Here is a 16226-nt window from a genome sequence, read left to right as displayed (position 1 = left end):
TATAAAGCTATCACATAATCCGAAACGACTTTGCTGCAATAGTGGCTTAAATATCGAAGAAAGTCTACTAACCCCGTTGGGAAACAGTTTTCTAAACTATCAACCATGAAGCTACAGCTCAAATACTCAACACCCTCTTCAGCAAAAAACTCAGGTATGCCAACGTCTGAAAGAATGTTACACAACTTTCGAACGCTTTTTATACGAGCACAATAGAAAAACCCCTCCAAGGACCTCTCTTAACATGAATGGGTGTCACCAAGTTTAAGGTTTAGGGTTTCACAGAGGCCAGTATCAATGATCCAATATGCATCTTTTTTTTTTCTTTTTTTTTTTTTTCCTTCTTCTTCTTTCCATTCTTCTTTTCAAATAGGAGAAGGCTCGAAAACGTAGGAAATTTTTTAAGCAGCTCAAATAGATCAAGGTTAAAGTTTGTTGTTCGAAATGAAGGCATAATTGGTATACAGCTGTACTATAATGACATTGAATAATTTGAGAAACTGTTACTTAAAATTTTATCGTTAAATAAATTTCAATCAAAAATAAATGATTTGGCGAAGTCTGACAAAGACAATACTTTTAAGTTAATAATATATTCTTTCTTTATTATTTTTTTTTTGAAACGTTATGAATCTGTCACATCAAAATATTCTTTTCTATTTTTTCTTTTCGTAAAATTTATTTCACTTCCTTATGCCAAATGTTATTCGTGAATCAAATGCTGTTTTCCTTTTTTTCAAAAATGTATTAGTTTCTTAAATTCTTCAATTATATTTACAGAGAGGGGAGGAGACACAGTATATATATATGCATAGACTTTGGTTAAGATAAATAGACACTACTTTTTCCCCAAAGTATAGTTTACTTTCGTTTTTATTTTTTCATACGCAAAATGCAGATACTTAAAGCATTAAAATAGTTAAAAGAAACATTTTGGGAAATGTGTCTGTGAAAATGAATACAATAACTAAAAAAAAAAAAAAAGAAAGTACAGTTAACCGAATGAAATTTAACTAACTAAATGAAATAAAATTAACTGAATGAAAGAAATAATAATAAAAAAAGACACAGAGTTAATTGAAATTGAATGAAATTTCGCGTGCAATTTTTCCCATCAGCATTTTATACATACGTCACATTTTAGACCAAATCCAACACAGGGATTTATTTTTATGCAGTTTTCTTCAATTTGCATTGAAAAAATGCAAATTTATAAAGTTTATTTTATTTCGCATGTTGCCATTCATGTCAATGGAAAATTATATTCATTTTTGGTAAGTACACTTAAAAAAAATTGCCCGATAACCTTATATTTGTAGAAAGGCATACATATACATTTTTAGTTATTTATTTCATTTCGACGTTCTTTTACGATTTCTTATAGAAAATATATAAATACATTCATCTGTCCCCACATTGTCAGAGCTATATCAAATTTAATTTTTTCAAAAAACTTCGAAACAGAAATAAAAAGTTCCACTCTGAAAGCTATTGAATTTCACTTTGGGAAGCATGTTAATTCGAAAACAGCAAGTCAATGATTTGTATCATATTTTTAATAAAACGAATCGGAAATTTTGTAAAACATAGCCTAGACTAAATAAAACAAAGCTATACCACAAATTATACATGATATTCTTATATGGAAATGATAAGAAAGTCAAAAGGAGAGTAAATCGAAAATTTTATCTTTCGCTTATAATATTGATTGTCAAAAAGTGGAATTAAATCCACATATTAATAATTTCACCTATTTGGTTTATAAAAAACCCAATTTCACTGAATAAAAAAATTGTTAAAACCATTGACAAAAATTAATATATATATATTTTTTAAATTATAAATTAGCATGAGAACCGCGTGATGACATAAGCTTTTGGGTTTCAACCTTTTAATTTAACAAAAAGAATAGTCTACCCTTTTTTTAAAGTGGGATTTCTTTATACAATTAACTATTAATTCCCAATAAAACATGTACCAACGTTTTCACGAGAACTGCACAAGGAGCCTACTTCCTTTTGATAGAGGATTTAAAACATAAAAGTTGCAAAACTTTTGGAAGTTTTCCTTAAACATATGATTTTGGTTACATTAAAATATATTTCACAATCAACACAGAGATAACTGGAAAAATAATTTGCATTTTTTGGTTCAAACTTGATCCAAACTAAGCGCACATCCAAATCCATGTTAGAGCAAGATAACCTGCGATTTGTTAACTGCTGACTTCAATTTATCTTTAAAATAACTCAATGCAGTAAATATGTCAGTAAAATGGCGAATTTTAAAGTTTTGAGGCGTTTTATAATTAAATAATTGACATACAGTTTAGTAATAAAATCCACTAATTAAAAAAAATCGTAGAAAATTCAGATAGATGTGCCTGCTGATTAAACAAATTGGTTCTGTAACTAAACAGAAAATTTCATCCAATTCATTAAAAATTAAAATGAAGCTAAAATTTAATAATTTACAGAAAAGATGAATATCCTCATAATAAAGCTGATGTCGCAATAGTAAGCAAACACACTTATTACCAATTAAAAGACAGAAAAGTAACTAAAAGCCACATCGAATGCATTTAAACTTAAGAACTAAAGGGAGAATTTTAAGCTTTTATTCGAGATTGATTGATGTGGGTATTATTCTGGCACAAAATATTCCATATTTTTTTATGCAAGAAAAATGCCACAAAAAACACGCGTTTAAGACAAATAAGCTACTTACAGGAACGAAAACAATGGCATTAACCACCAAGGGAAGAAAAGAAAAACGTCGGTTAAAGGAAAATTTTAGAGAGGAATTTTGAATAAAACAAACAATCAATAAATGTTAAATTCTAAATTTGTTAGTATCTGAAGCACCGTCAGTAACAATTTAAAAATTAAAAAAATTTCAATATCAAATCGATAAAACATCAGCCGGCTTTTATATGGCATCTTCATAACAACAGAGGTGACTTTTTTAGTTAGAGTTTTTGACTTTTTTTAGTTAAAATGATAAGCACAAACATACTGCATAATTTTATAAAACCAACGGAGAAGCATCACTTTTCTAGAGAATGATCTAAGAAATTACAATAAACGTTAAAAAAAAACAACATTAAAACAAGATAACTGAATAGAAAGATTAAATACAAAGATATTTTACTTTTATGAAACTCAATGAAAAAATTACGAATTGAGTATCGTCTACCCCGCCCCAGAGAAAAACGGTTTTAAAAATACACATTATCAAATATTAAAATACGTTCCCCTACCTGTTTGATCCGATATCCACCCTTCTCATAGTCCTCTGCTTTCTTCTTCTTCATCCCCATTGTCTATGTAAACACCACCGCTCACAAAAACACGGAAAGAAAGAAACAGGCGATAAATCCAGCGAGACACACTCCAGAGAGAATAATCCCTCGCGTCCGTTGCATCTGACGACAAGTGGTCGTCTGCGGCGGCAACTCAACTCGTCATGGACTGCCGCTCGGGAAGAGTGTTGACCTCCACTAGGCGGCCCACTCCTACACCCTGATTCCACAGGTAGCAGCACCTACGTTCGCCCCTCGCCGAAATTCTGAGGACGGTGAAAGCGAGAGGTGGGTTTGGATTAAGTGTGTCTCGGCTGGATTAGGCAACTGATGGACAGTAATTAGATAATCGAACGATGTTCTAAATGGTTATTTATGGTTTGCGATTACTTGTGTAGTAAATGGAGGAAAATGCTTGATGAAAATGTTCCACTTTGATGAATTGAGGGATGCGTAAGAATTAAGGTCTATGTATGTAGAATTTGACATTTTTTTTTCCATTAAGAGCTTAATGGAGTATATAAAAGGAGATAATCGTGCCAAAAATATAACGGTAGGATTAAGAAAATCGAGAACTTTTCGTCGATGCATATTTTACACTTCTGTAAGTTTCTGCAGTTCAGTGGCGTAACAACAATTGGAGGAGTGGTTTCAGTTACCACAGAAGGCATATTTAGATGAAGTGGAGTAGTTTGAAAGTGTGTGTGTGCGTAGGGGGGGGGGAGAAATAAGGAAAGTTAAATATTCAGGATGAATGTCTAAGAGGAGGCATGAAGATAGTACGTTACGCAATTTATTTAACGCGTATCCAATCACTGAATGATTAATTTTAATTTTTAATTTACGTGAAAATATTAAGTAATTTAAATGCAAAAAAAAAATCCCTCGGTAACATTTTAATAAATCAAAGCTCGTTATATTATTATAAGAATTAAAATAATAATAAAATGTTCCAAATAGGATGTATCATTTAATTAAAAAGTTTTAAAAATTCTTATGTCAAGCGGTTAAAAACTTACACGTGGTGTTAATTGATATTCTAATACCTAGACAGACGGACATCCTCTGAACAAATTTTGATAAAAATCTGCGAATTGGGTGTAAAGATCATATACTAAATTTCAATCTCAAATGGGTTTTGAGTTATCTTTGTCACAAACAAACAGGCATTTTCCAATTTTTTTTTTTTCGAATTTATGAAGGTTTAGAACGTGGAGCTTCGTCAAAATCTGGAGGTCGAATTTTTTGTCGATCCCTACACTTTATATTACGTATACGAGAAAGTAAAAATCTACCAAATATGAAAAAATTTAATTAGCCGCACACCAGCTTTACAATTTTTTAAACCAATCAAAACAGATCGGAAAACCAACACAATTAAATAAACATTGCAGAGCATAATTTATTACAATATCAAGAACTACTTAGACAGCCAGATACCACAGACAACTTCTCTTCCACATCGTACCGGTCATCACTGACCGACAAACACCAAACGACTTGAAGGCACCAAAATAGAGCAAACATGAACTCAATGTTTAAAACTTTTAATCATTACTTTCGTAAACGAAAATGTGCCGTGACTCTAAAACAAAATAATAACATTAAACAAATAGGAGAAAATGTAATAATTCCTCATCAGTTGTAAAGAGTGCTCTTCTCTTTATTTTCAATATCATTAAAACTCTTATTTATTTATTCAGAAAGCTAACAATGCTCACCCATCATATGCACTTCAATGATACGGATCAGTAAACATAATCTCCGAAAGCCTCACGAAAATAAAAAAGAAATGCAGCATTAATTATTAATGACCTAAATATTAGATTAAAGTAGATAGGTTACAAATAATTATATGGATAATTTATTCTGATTCTAGGCTAGGGTTATTCAAATGAGATGCATAAAACTATAAGGTAAAAACTGAAGCAAATCAAGAGTAAAGGTTAAAAAGTTTATCCCTCTCAAAAATAAAAAAGACCTGCTGTTAATAGGATTCGTTATAGCGGTATCATATAAGACAAAATAAATCTCTATTATTCTCTCATTAGTTTATTTTTGTCCTAAATGTCGATTTATACGACATTAAAAAAATGGATTTAATCATGGCACATCAATTTTGATTCAAATTCCAGGTCAGATTTCGATTTTCAGCCATAAACAATATTACCGCATGTTTATATAGGACAAATTTCCAAACTTTGGCCTTTATTTAAGTAAACACACACACACACACACACACACACACACACACACACACACACACACACACACACACACACACACACACACACACACACACACACACACACACACACACACACACAAAAAAAAAAAAAACAGGAGGAACATAGTAATGAAAATTAAAAACAATAAATAATTTTACATAAAATTTTTATTTCTTTAAAATTATTGTTAATCATTAAAATCTAGGATGTTCTTTTTTTTATTTCATCTCTACTAATAATAAAGCTGGATATGTGTGTGAGTCTATGTGTTGGCACTCTACAAGTCAGACCATTCGATCTAATAGTTACTAAACTTGGCACATAAATACCTTCAAAGGTGGAAATTTTTGAAATTTGAGTTCATAAAAAATCAAGCACAATTTTGGCAAAAGTATTATCGCACAAAAATAAATTTTATACTATTTTAAAATTTAAGAAAAAAAAAGTGTATTTTTAATAATAGCAATTTAACAGTCGTTTGAATCATTCCTAAATTTATTTATCTATTCATGCCTAATTTCCGATAATAGATTGCATTGTTGCCCTGAAATTCAAACTTTTTTCATTGTTTCATTCAGTATTTAATTGCATGATTTTCTTCCGTTGTTGAAAGTTAATGGTGAAAGACTCTGTTTAACACTTGGGTGGTTTAGAGGACGAATAAAAAGGTAAAGTTAAATTACCCTGAAACCTAGATTGATGAATTGGACAATTTTTTAGAGCTACGATAGGACAGGTCTCCATTCGAAAGACTTATGAACACGATGAAAAGAAGCTAAGCAAGACATTATAATAACAAGACTTTAATGACTGACAATTAGGCAGAATCATGGAATGGAGTTATTTCTTAACAATTTATCTGAAATTAAGTATAAGTAATATGCCCTTCGAACTAAATGGTCGTCAGAGGCGACTAGTTAAAAATAAATATTTCATAAATAGGCAAATATTTTGCCAAAATAATATATAATATTTTACGATAGTATTATAAAAAGAATTTTAAGAATATTTAAGAAAAATTCTTCTCTGTAGAAGCTTCCGATTTCCTCTAAATGAATAAACTTCGGAAGATTGTCATGCATCTTTTCGCGTATGAATTCTCAACAACTATATTTCCAAACTCAGACAAATTAGGTTGCTCAGTTCAAAATTGTTTTTTCGTTTCTAGAACAGGTTTGTTTACAAGCATAATTTTTGTTTTTGTCACGTTAACTAAAGTAAATAATGGAAAATGCAAGAAGAAATGAAATAATGAAAAATGATGGAAATAATTATTATCATATGGTAAAAGACAATTTGGACAGAAAAGGACAATATTCCCCGAATTGGATTTAATGTTCAGATACAAACGTACAACTTCTATATTTAACTATTACATTTAATAAGCAATAAAAAACACCCTAATAAATTTAAAACCTGTATTGAATAAATTATAGACTTCTTGGCATTCTTCAAAATCGAATTTCATAATTCTTGACAAGAACCAGCGGAAGTGGCTTCCTCAAAACTTTCTCGTATTCTTTTGAATAAACTAATCATGCCAAAGAACGCCACACACCACATTGGCGTACAATAATTACGAAACATTAACTTTTGGCGAGAATTTAACATTTTTACTGAATCTATCCTGTGATTATTGACAAGTTTTTTCGCGATTAAACCCTGGCATGCGGTTGATAATATACGAAAATCGAGTTTGTGTTTTAGACACGTTTTTCTCAATCGATTGAAGCAACGATTTGACACGAAATTGTACTCGTAATCACAAAATCCCATCTTAATTTGATATATTTAAGTCATTGCGTTTTTGAATTATCCCGTTTGCCTGTTTTTGAAAGTACGGACCGACAGACAGTCAACCTGTTGTCGATTTGGACTCAAAATCTGTTAAAAATCTAAAAATTTGATGTAAAAATCATGCAGCAAATTTCAATCCTGTATTTCAAAGCGTTTTCGAGTTATGTTTGCCACAAACAGACGGACGGACATTTTCCGAAAACGTGTTTTTCGACCTCGGGAGGTCTAAAACGTAAAGGTTCATCAAAATCTCGAGTTCGAAATTTTTGATAGTTACTATACTCTCTCTATATTACGTATACGAGAAAGTAAAAACCTTTTATTTAACCCTTTAAAGGGCCATTTTTTTCCTAGTCGTATTTTGTTAAAATATTTTAGGCTTGAAATGAGAATAAGAAAAGGGATTCAATTAGCTTATTAGATAAATTTAATTTGATCCATTCATTAATTTGGTTAATTAATAATTAAGTAACAAATCAAGACACATTATTTTGTGTGAGATAAAGAACGGAAGCATCTAAGTTTCTGTCTTTCTAAAAAAATTTGTCAGAACTTATGAAAACCTACATAATTTCATACAAAAATTGATAAATAAATAAAAATTGAAGCATACTTCCCACGACCCTAGAAAGGGTTAACATACTGCGACCGCAATCGGAAGGTTTCAAATACAATTTCTGAGAGTCAGTCAAAAAGTAAGATGCACTGCTTAAGAAAAGAAAACATGATCGAAGTTTTGCAATAACTTCGGTTGCATCCTGAACTTCCATGCAAGATCTACTTTTCAAGCAATTACCTCCGTTATTTAAACATTTGTCAAAAGCTGACACAAGCGTTTCAAAACATTCTGCAAAGAAATCCCATCAAACGCCATTCACGCGAGCAACGATCTCCGAATGTGTTGCATTTGATGGTCTTTTTTCACACTCAGCGTCGTCAATACATGTGCGTCTAGTCTCAAGCTTAATGCACGACTTCGAGTTAATTTGCCGTGACACTGCATTTTCATTGTACATTTAATGCGATTTCCGATAAATTTCAGAGCAGTTGTATTTTTTCGCTCACAAAAAACGATTCACTGCACGCCACTTCCAATCGGTTCCATTCTCACATGTTTACCGAGAACCGTTGCATCACGCGATACAGGTAAAGTAAATTGTTTCCACAAAGTTTAACCAAAATAATCTTTCGTCGAAACACCATTCACTCATAGTCTTTTTATGAAAGAATGAAATTAACTATTTGATCAATATATGTATTTTAGCTGTCAAAAAAAACAACCATTTAGTTGACAAAAAAGACAAGACAAGACAGATACTCTATAATAAATACATTATCCCCTTCCCTTTGTATAAAATTGTGGACCCGGGAAGACTTTGAATGCCTTGCATTGGTGAACAATAGTTACGAAATATTGATCTTTGGCGAGAATTTAGCATTTTTACTGAATCAATCGCATGATTCTTGGCGATTTTACGTCGATTAGTCCCTAATATTTAGCAATAGGCATTCGAAAAACGAATCGTGCTTTACACGCTTTGTTTTCTATCGCTCGAAACTAAAATTAGAGAAAGAACTGCAATTCTAATCAGAAAATAATATAACTAATTTCAGAAAACTAAATCACTGGATTTCTGGCTATCGCGTTTACATGCTAATAGAACAGATCGACAGACAGTCAACCAACCTCTTGAAGGATTTGGTTCAAAATTTGAAAGGTATCTACATTTTAGATACTAAATCTAAGTATCAAATGTTACCCATCTAACTCTTCACGGTTTGCAGTTATTATGTCAATTTATATTTGGACAGCACAGCAGACAACTACCTCGAAATGGATTTCACTCAAAATTTGATAGAAATCTATAAATTTAGTGTAAAGACCATATACCAAATTTCATCTTTCTAGCTCAAAGCGGTTTTATCTTTTTAAAGCCAGGTATAACTGCCACAATGTAATTTTTGAACTTCGGAAAGTCAATTATATGAAGATTTGTCAAAATCACGAGTTCGAATTTTTTGATTATTACAATACTTTATTTATACTTCATATAAATGAAAGGGAAAAAAAAAAAAAAAAAAACGTAAACATTTTAAGTTCAAAATGCAGGCATAACAAAATAATATATAAATACTACGCAATCTAGAATGTACACGTAATTTACTAGTCGGTTAATTCGTAGTATAAATTAAGGATTATCTTTGTTTTGAGACTGCAGCTATAGCCTACTATTACTCCATTGGTGAAAGCTAAGAAATTTTTAGATCAGCTAAAAATATAGATTTGAAATAGAAGATTTGAGTTTGAATACTGAATCTAAGAAAAAATGGTCAATTATTATGAAACCGCTGAGCAATTAATTTTTAAATTTCATCAAAACGAGCTAGTTTAGTTTAATTATATTAACGTACCGTTTTAAAGCAAAACTAGTGCTATTTTGGGACGGACCTCGTCATTTTGAACCGCGGTCAGATGACGAGGACGCCATCTGCGCTGGCATCCCCTCTCCAAACTTTCACATCACACCAGTGGGAGGCCCCGACGGATTTAACGTGCATCAGACAAGCTTACACGACGGTTCTTCTTCGGTGGAATCGGGTATTGAACCTGAAACTCTCCGGTTCCGAAGCCGATACCTTGCCACCAGGCCACTGTGGCCGATCAAAACGAGCAGAAACCAGCAGCAGTTGTCTTCCTAAATCTTTCTCACAAATTTTCTAATAAAGATATTATCCTTCTCCTCATTTCTGCATAAAATTGCGGATCTTGGCGAAGACTGTGAATACTACGAGTACTCAAATTTTTATTTTCAGAGTCCCGCAAATGAAACATATATTTCGTTGTAAAGAAAAACTTACAAAAACACTTTTTCGGCTATTAATCACTGACATGCGGTTAATACATCGAAAACCGAATTAGTATTTTGATATCTTTTTAAACTAAAATTTGATATAGAACTACATTTATGGTCACAAATATCATTTATTTCATTGCGATTTTTGAATTATCGCGTACATAAAAAAGTACAATCCTACAAACGATCCATCCGCAGACAGATTTGGTTCAAAATTCAACACAAATTTACATTTTAGATGTTGAGTCTATGCACCAATGCTATCGATCTAGGCTCTATGCGTTTGGTAGCCAATCTTGTATTCGGACAGCAAGACAGATAAGACTTCCCATCCATTGATTTCATTCAAAATTTGACACATATCAACAAATTTGGTGTAAAGATCATATTCCAAGTTACATCTGTCTAGATCAAAATGTTTTTGAGTTCACAGACATCACTCCAAAAATTTGTTTTTCGATCTGAAGGAGGTCCAAAACGTGAAAATTCTTCAAAATCTCGGGATATACGTCACATTTTTTGACAATTAAAATTTTTCTTTTTCCTTATCTACGCGAGACAATAAAAAGGAATTTTAGAGATGATTCCGAGAACAAAATTTAGTTTCATTATCATTTATCTCGCCATTACATGCCTTACAAATAACCTTAAAATGTGAAAATAGCTATTACCAATAAACGCTACAAAACCATTGCGATAAAATGAAACTACAGGTGCGTCGAATAACGCATCGATTACTTAGTCCTTTATCAGGGTTACTGTATCAGTTCGCTGTGTTTGCATGGCGTAGATTAAAAACTGATAAGCGAAGAAAGATTTCATGAATACACAATTTCTTTAGCGCTAACAGTCTGCTAAATCTTTATCAATCAATATTACAGTTTATACAAAAAACGAAATTTTTTTAAATGTTTACCTTTTAAATTGAATGATTATTATGAAACTTTTAGATTTATTTGTGGAAATTTATGTCAAAATATTACTTCTTTATTTATTTGACTGTAAATAGGACACAGTAAAACAATACGGAACAATCTCTTCAGAGACATAAGTGAATAAGTAATTTGAAGAGGGAAAGATCCAAACACTCTTTTCCCTGTGGGAATTATTAATAATAACAATAATTTGAACTAATTTCTTTTTTTAACCTAATTTCAATAATATAAGATTACATTATTGATTTATTTAATGTCTTTCGCTGCTTTTTTACTTTAAAAAATGATATTGTCATCATCAAAAAAAAAACTCAAAACGCACCGACTTGAGATTTTTGAAAATGTGTCTGTCTGTCTAAACATAATAACTAAAAAAACGCAATGAGCTAGAGAGATGAAATCTGGTATGTGGTTCTAACACGAAGTTTGCAAATTCCTGTAAAGTTTTGAGCGAAAACCGTAGAAGGCAACTTTATAAATTACATCTGCTGTAAACCGAACGTGAAAACTCACAAAACATAAAGAGCTAGATGAATGAAATTTGGTATTTAATTTTACCATAAAAAATGCAGACGTGAGTTGAATTTTTGTTCAAAAGTATTATAATATCAAGTTATACAAAAAAGGTGGAAGGAAGATTACCCACGGTCGTTATAACTAAAGCCGAGAGTCTATATACTAATACGCGATTTGTAAACACTGTATGTGCATTTAGAATTCTTGATGAAGCTCATTCAATTTAAAATATACCTGCTTTTCAAAACGTTAAATATAATTTAAAAAGAAACGCATGTAAATGTTACAAACTTCGAAATTTAATTACTACATTAGTGATCTTCGGAATAACAGACTGGAGTTGTTTCCATTTTGTCTTTCAAATTACATGTAAAAAATATTCACATTCGGACGGTGAATCGAAATTCATAAAATAAGCATTGTTCCTCATTGAATAGATGTAACATATTCACAAACCCCACCCTGCCTAAGTATTCGGGTTAATAAAGAATTAAACCGAATATCGGATAGTGTGTCGATGTAATACGCCCAATTATAATGAGAAGTAATGCCCACGAAGTAAAACATTTTTAACTATTAAAATAAGTGTAATTTTTAGAAGAAAACCTTAATCAAAAGTTTAAAGAATTTATAGTGTAGGGGGCTTGAAGAAAAGGCCAGATTTGATAAAAAGCTCTGAAAGCGTTTTTATAACTTAATTTTCAAGAATTATACGATTTTTAGGAAAAAAAACAACAACAATACATCACTTTCCAGCATGCTTTCTAATAACGATGTTACCTCAGAGAACACCCTGCATGGCACTGGAGCCATAGATATGAAAAATTAATATTTGCCGTGAATTATTTCACTGAATCTATCTTGTCATCTTTAGCGATTTTTTTGGCTATAAATCCCTGATATGCGATTAATAATATACGGACATCGAATTTGTGTATTAGACGCTTTTTCCCCAACCGATGGAAACAAAAATTTAATTCAAACTGCACTTGTACTCAAAAAATACAATACCAAATTTGATATATTGAAATCATGGCATCTTTGAGTTATCACGTTTACATGTCTGTGAAACTACAGACCGACAGACGGTCAATCACTAGTTGGATCTGGCACAAAATTTGCTGAGTATCTATCTGCACCATAGTTATTAAATCTGCGCACCGAATCTTACCTAGCTCTCGTCGTTTGTAGTTACCATGTTAATTTATATTCGTACAGCCGGACAGACAGACTTCCTCTGAGCGGATATTGCACAAAATTTGACAGAAATCGACAAATTCGGTATAAAGCCAGTATATCAAATTTCATCTGTCTGGCTCAAAGTGTTCTTGAGTTATCTATGTCACAAACAGACAGACGGACATTTTGTAAAATTGTGATTTTTCGAACTCAGAGGGGTCTAAAACGTGGGGATTCGTCAAAATCTCGAGTTCGTATTTTTTGACGATTACTATACTTTCTCTACACAACGTATACGAGAAAGTAAAAAAATAACTGCATTCCCCTAGAGCCAACTATACTAGTTAATCCTGCAATAAATCCAAGACACAGAAATAAAATTTCTAAAGACCTTGATTCTAAACAGGTTTATCGTATTTTTGTCTTCCACACATAAAACTTCTTAAAGAAATCCCTCTTTTCCCCGACGCCATAAAAGCAGATCTTCGGTTTCAGAAAAACAATTTCCAATAACCCTTCTGGGCACTATTACGTGTTGAACGCTCACGGAAGGCTCTCGGAAAATTCGTGCCGAAATTGGAACGCGTTCGGAAAAGAAAGTGTGCACGGCAAACAACACGACTGCTGTGATTGATTGACCCAAATCATCGGAAACAAGGCACCTGAACAAAATGGTTTTCCGCTTTCCAATGGTTGCAGTTAAACACTCGAAATCATAGACGTTCACATATCCGTGACGAACATGGAGTTTCGAGCCCGTGGAAAACAAGAAAAATGACGGTGTTCCAAAACAGATAGATCAATTTTAGAATTAGGATAAGATTGAGTTGTGTTGAAAAGATGATAAGGCTCTGCAGCCATGAAAATACGATACGGATATAAAAACAAACCACAAAAACGGTTTATAAGACTTCATGCCTCATTACATGACTCATATAGGGTGTCCATTTTAATCTCGACCCAATAAATAATTCTTAAAACTTAAAAACAAACTGATGTTAAAAAAATACTTTACGTTGTTTTATTTAGGGAACGTACTACTAAAAAAATGTGACACTTAAATGTTTAAACAATTCTCGATCTTATAAGATCTAGAATCTCGATCTTATAAGATCTAGAACAATTCTCGATCTTCAAATTTAATAAAATATTTTGGCATCATCATTCAAATTCAATTAGAAGCTTTGAACATCACTGTTTTAAACTATTGCAACGACTGATAGGAAGAAGATCATCCAATCAAAGGACTCCATTTCTTCGAGGTGATCATTGATGGATCTACAGAAATTAAATAAATCCAAAGCTTTATATCTCGGTCAGTTTTGAGAACAGAACTTTTTTGCGCTTTAAAATGCTAATATGTCGAGTACTTTTTTTTATTAAATACTTATTATGCCCAATAGAACAAAGGAAGTGTATAAAAAATAGATGAAGTAATATTTTCAGCAATATATATGCTGATTGCAAGAAAGTAAAAGAAAAAGAAAAAAAGAATATAAAAAAAACTTTATTTAACCCTTTCTAGGATCGTGGGAAGTATGCTTCCCATCAAATTTATCAATATTTGTATGAAATGATGTAGGTTGGCTTCAGTTCTGACACATTTTTTTAGAAAGACAGAAACTTAGATGTTTCAGTTTTTTATCTCACACAAAATGATGTGCCTTGATTTGATACTTAATTATTAATTAACCAAATTAATTAATTAATCAAACTAAATTTATCTAATAAGCTAAATGAATCCCTTTTCTTATTCTAATTTCAAGCCTAAAAATATTCTAACATAATATGACTAGAAAAAAAGGCCCTTTAAAGGGTTAAAGCATGTTCTCATTCGTATCTATATGCCTATATCTGAAGAATTAGGAATTATCTTTCGCACTCCGGTCAGAGTGTGCAACCAGTATATAAGAATATTTCACATACACTCCGATTCTTAGATTCTAATGCTTTTCAAATCAGATAGATATTTGAAAAATAAATTGACATTAAATGTCTACACATACGTTCTTTAAAATCCCTCCGTTTTCTTTCCCTTTTCGTGTTTAATGTAGTTTAATTCAATTATATTAATGTCTAGTTTTGAAATGAAACAAATGTCTATTTTGGACAAGCCTAAATATTCTAAATCTTTTTCAGATGACGAGGATGGCAACCGACAACGTCACCTTGTCTCTAAAGCTCCACAATACACCAGGAGGATGTCTGATCCTCAACGGATTCAGTATGCCCCATGCCTATGGACACTTCTCTATATCTCCGTCTTACTCCTAAGCCTTGATTTTAGTAACGAGGTCTCTGCGGATCATCTATAAGAGAAAAGTCCAACAAAATCTATAACTTTGGCCGGTTAAAAATATCGATTCTTTGGTCTCCGTAATTATCCGATGAACCTATCCCAACTTTTATGTTGAAGTAAAATAATTCAGACAGTATATATATATATATATATATATATATATATATATATATATATATATATATATATATATATATATATATATATATATATTAATGTTTCAGTTGATTTATCCCGTTTGGAGATAAACTTATGCACGAATGAAAATTTGTTATGAGATCGGAATTTCATATTTTATTCACTCCTTTTTTATATGCTGGACTGAAATTCAATGAACTGAGATCCGCATAATTTCTTATTAATTTATATTTATGCAGATTAATAAGAAAGTCAACTCAGTCGAAGATTATTGCAAAAATTTTCTTTCATCACTATTTTTCTTTTGCATTGCATTTTCTTTCTGTTAGTAGATCATTAATCGTTTCGATCCAATTTCAATGACTAGTTTTGGTTTTAGTGGTAAGGAAACAAAACTTTTAAGGTTACTACATCTAAAATGTCGCTATAAATTATAATTCTTTTTATTTTTGAAGCACTTTATTAATGTTCTCGAGACTTTCTACTTCAACGTTCGTTAGTTCATCTGTAGCAATTAAATCTAAGATATTGTTAACAGAATAACTTGACATTCATCATATGACTCCTAGCGTTTTTAAGGCGACTTGTTCTCAACTTTTATCGACTTGACCTTACTTCTTTTTATAGTCTTGCTAGCTGTTTACATTTTTATTTATAAATGGGTTAGAATTCGTAATTCTTTATACTTTGCTGTTCTTTTTTTATGTGGGTTTAAATTTGCTTTGCGGTTTAAGTTCCTTTTGTGTTCATGATAAAAGCACTCTGTAAACGGAACCAATCTCTGTAATGTGCTTATTTCAAATAAATAAATAAATAACAGCCTGTCAAAACGGCACGTATATATAATGCAATATGCGGAGGATATTTTGTGGCAGTGAGCCTCGAGCTCTGACTTTAAAGTCCCTAGCTTTTTTGTTTGTTTGTTTCATATAATTCCTTTAAAAAAATCCAATAAATAGTCATGAATTAAATATGTAA

At 31.5% G+C, this 16226-nt stretch overlaps 1 protein-coding gene across 2 annotated transcripts in view; it reads right to left on the bottom strand.

The window, feature by feature from the left end:
- LOC129964814 (unconventional myosin-Ie-like) overlaps positions 1 to 16226 on the bottom strand; it is a 93865-nt gene that overhangs the window by 54813 nt on the left and 22826 nt on the right. Inside the window, exon 1 of one of the 2 annotated variants that reach the window (XM_056079133.1) lies at positions 3260 to 3434. The exons of the other annotated variant lie outside the window; for it this stretch is intronic. Coding sequence (XP_055935108.1) covers positions 3260 to 3319 — 60 coding nt within the window. The 5' untranslated portion in view covers positions 3320 to 3434. Of the gene's footprint in view, positions 1 to 3259; positions 3435 to 16226 lie in introns of those variants that run through there. 2 annotated transcript variants of the gene reach the window in all.

Source organism: Argiope bruennichi, chromosome 1 (assembly GCF_947563725.1).
Source record: "Argiope bruennichi chromosome 1, qqArgBrue1.1, whole genome shotgun sequence".
Lineage (NCBI taxonomy): Eukaryota > Metazoa > Arthropoda > Arachnida > Araneae > Araneidae > Argiope > Argiope bruennichi.
The sequence above is the reverse complement of the archived record's forward strand: the minus strand, read 5'-3'. Positions and strand labels throughout refer to the sequence as shown.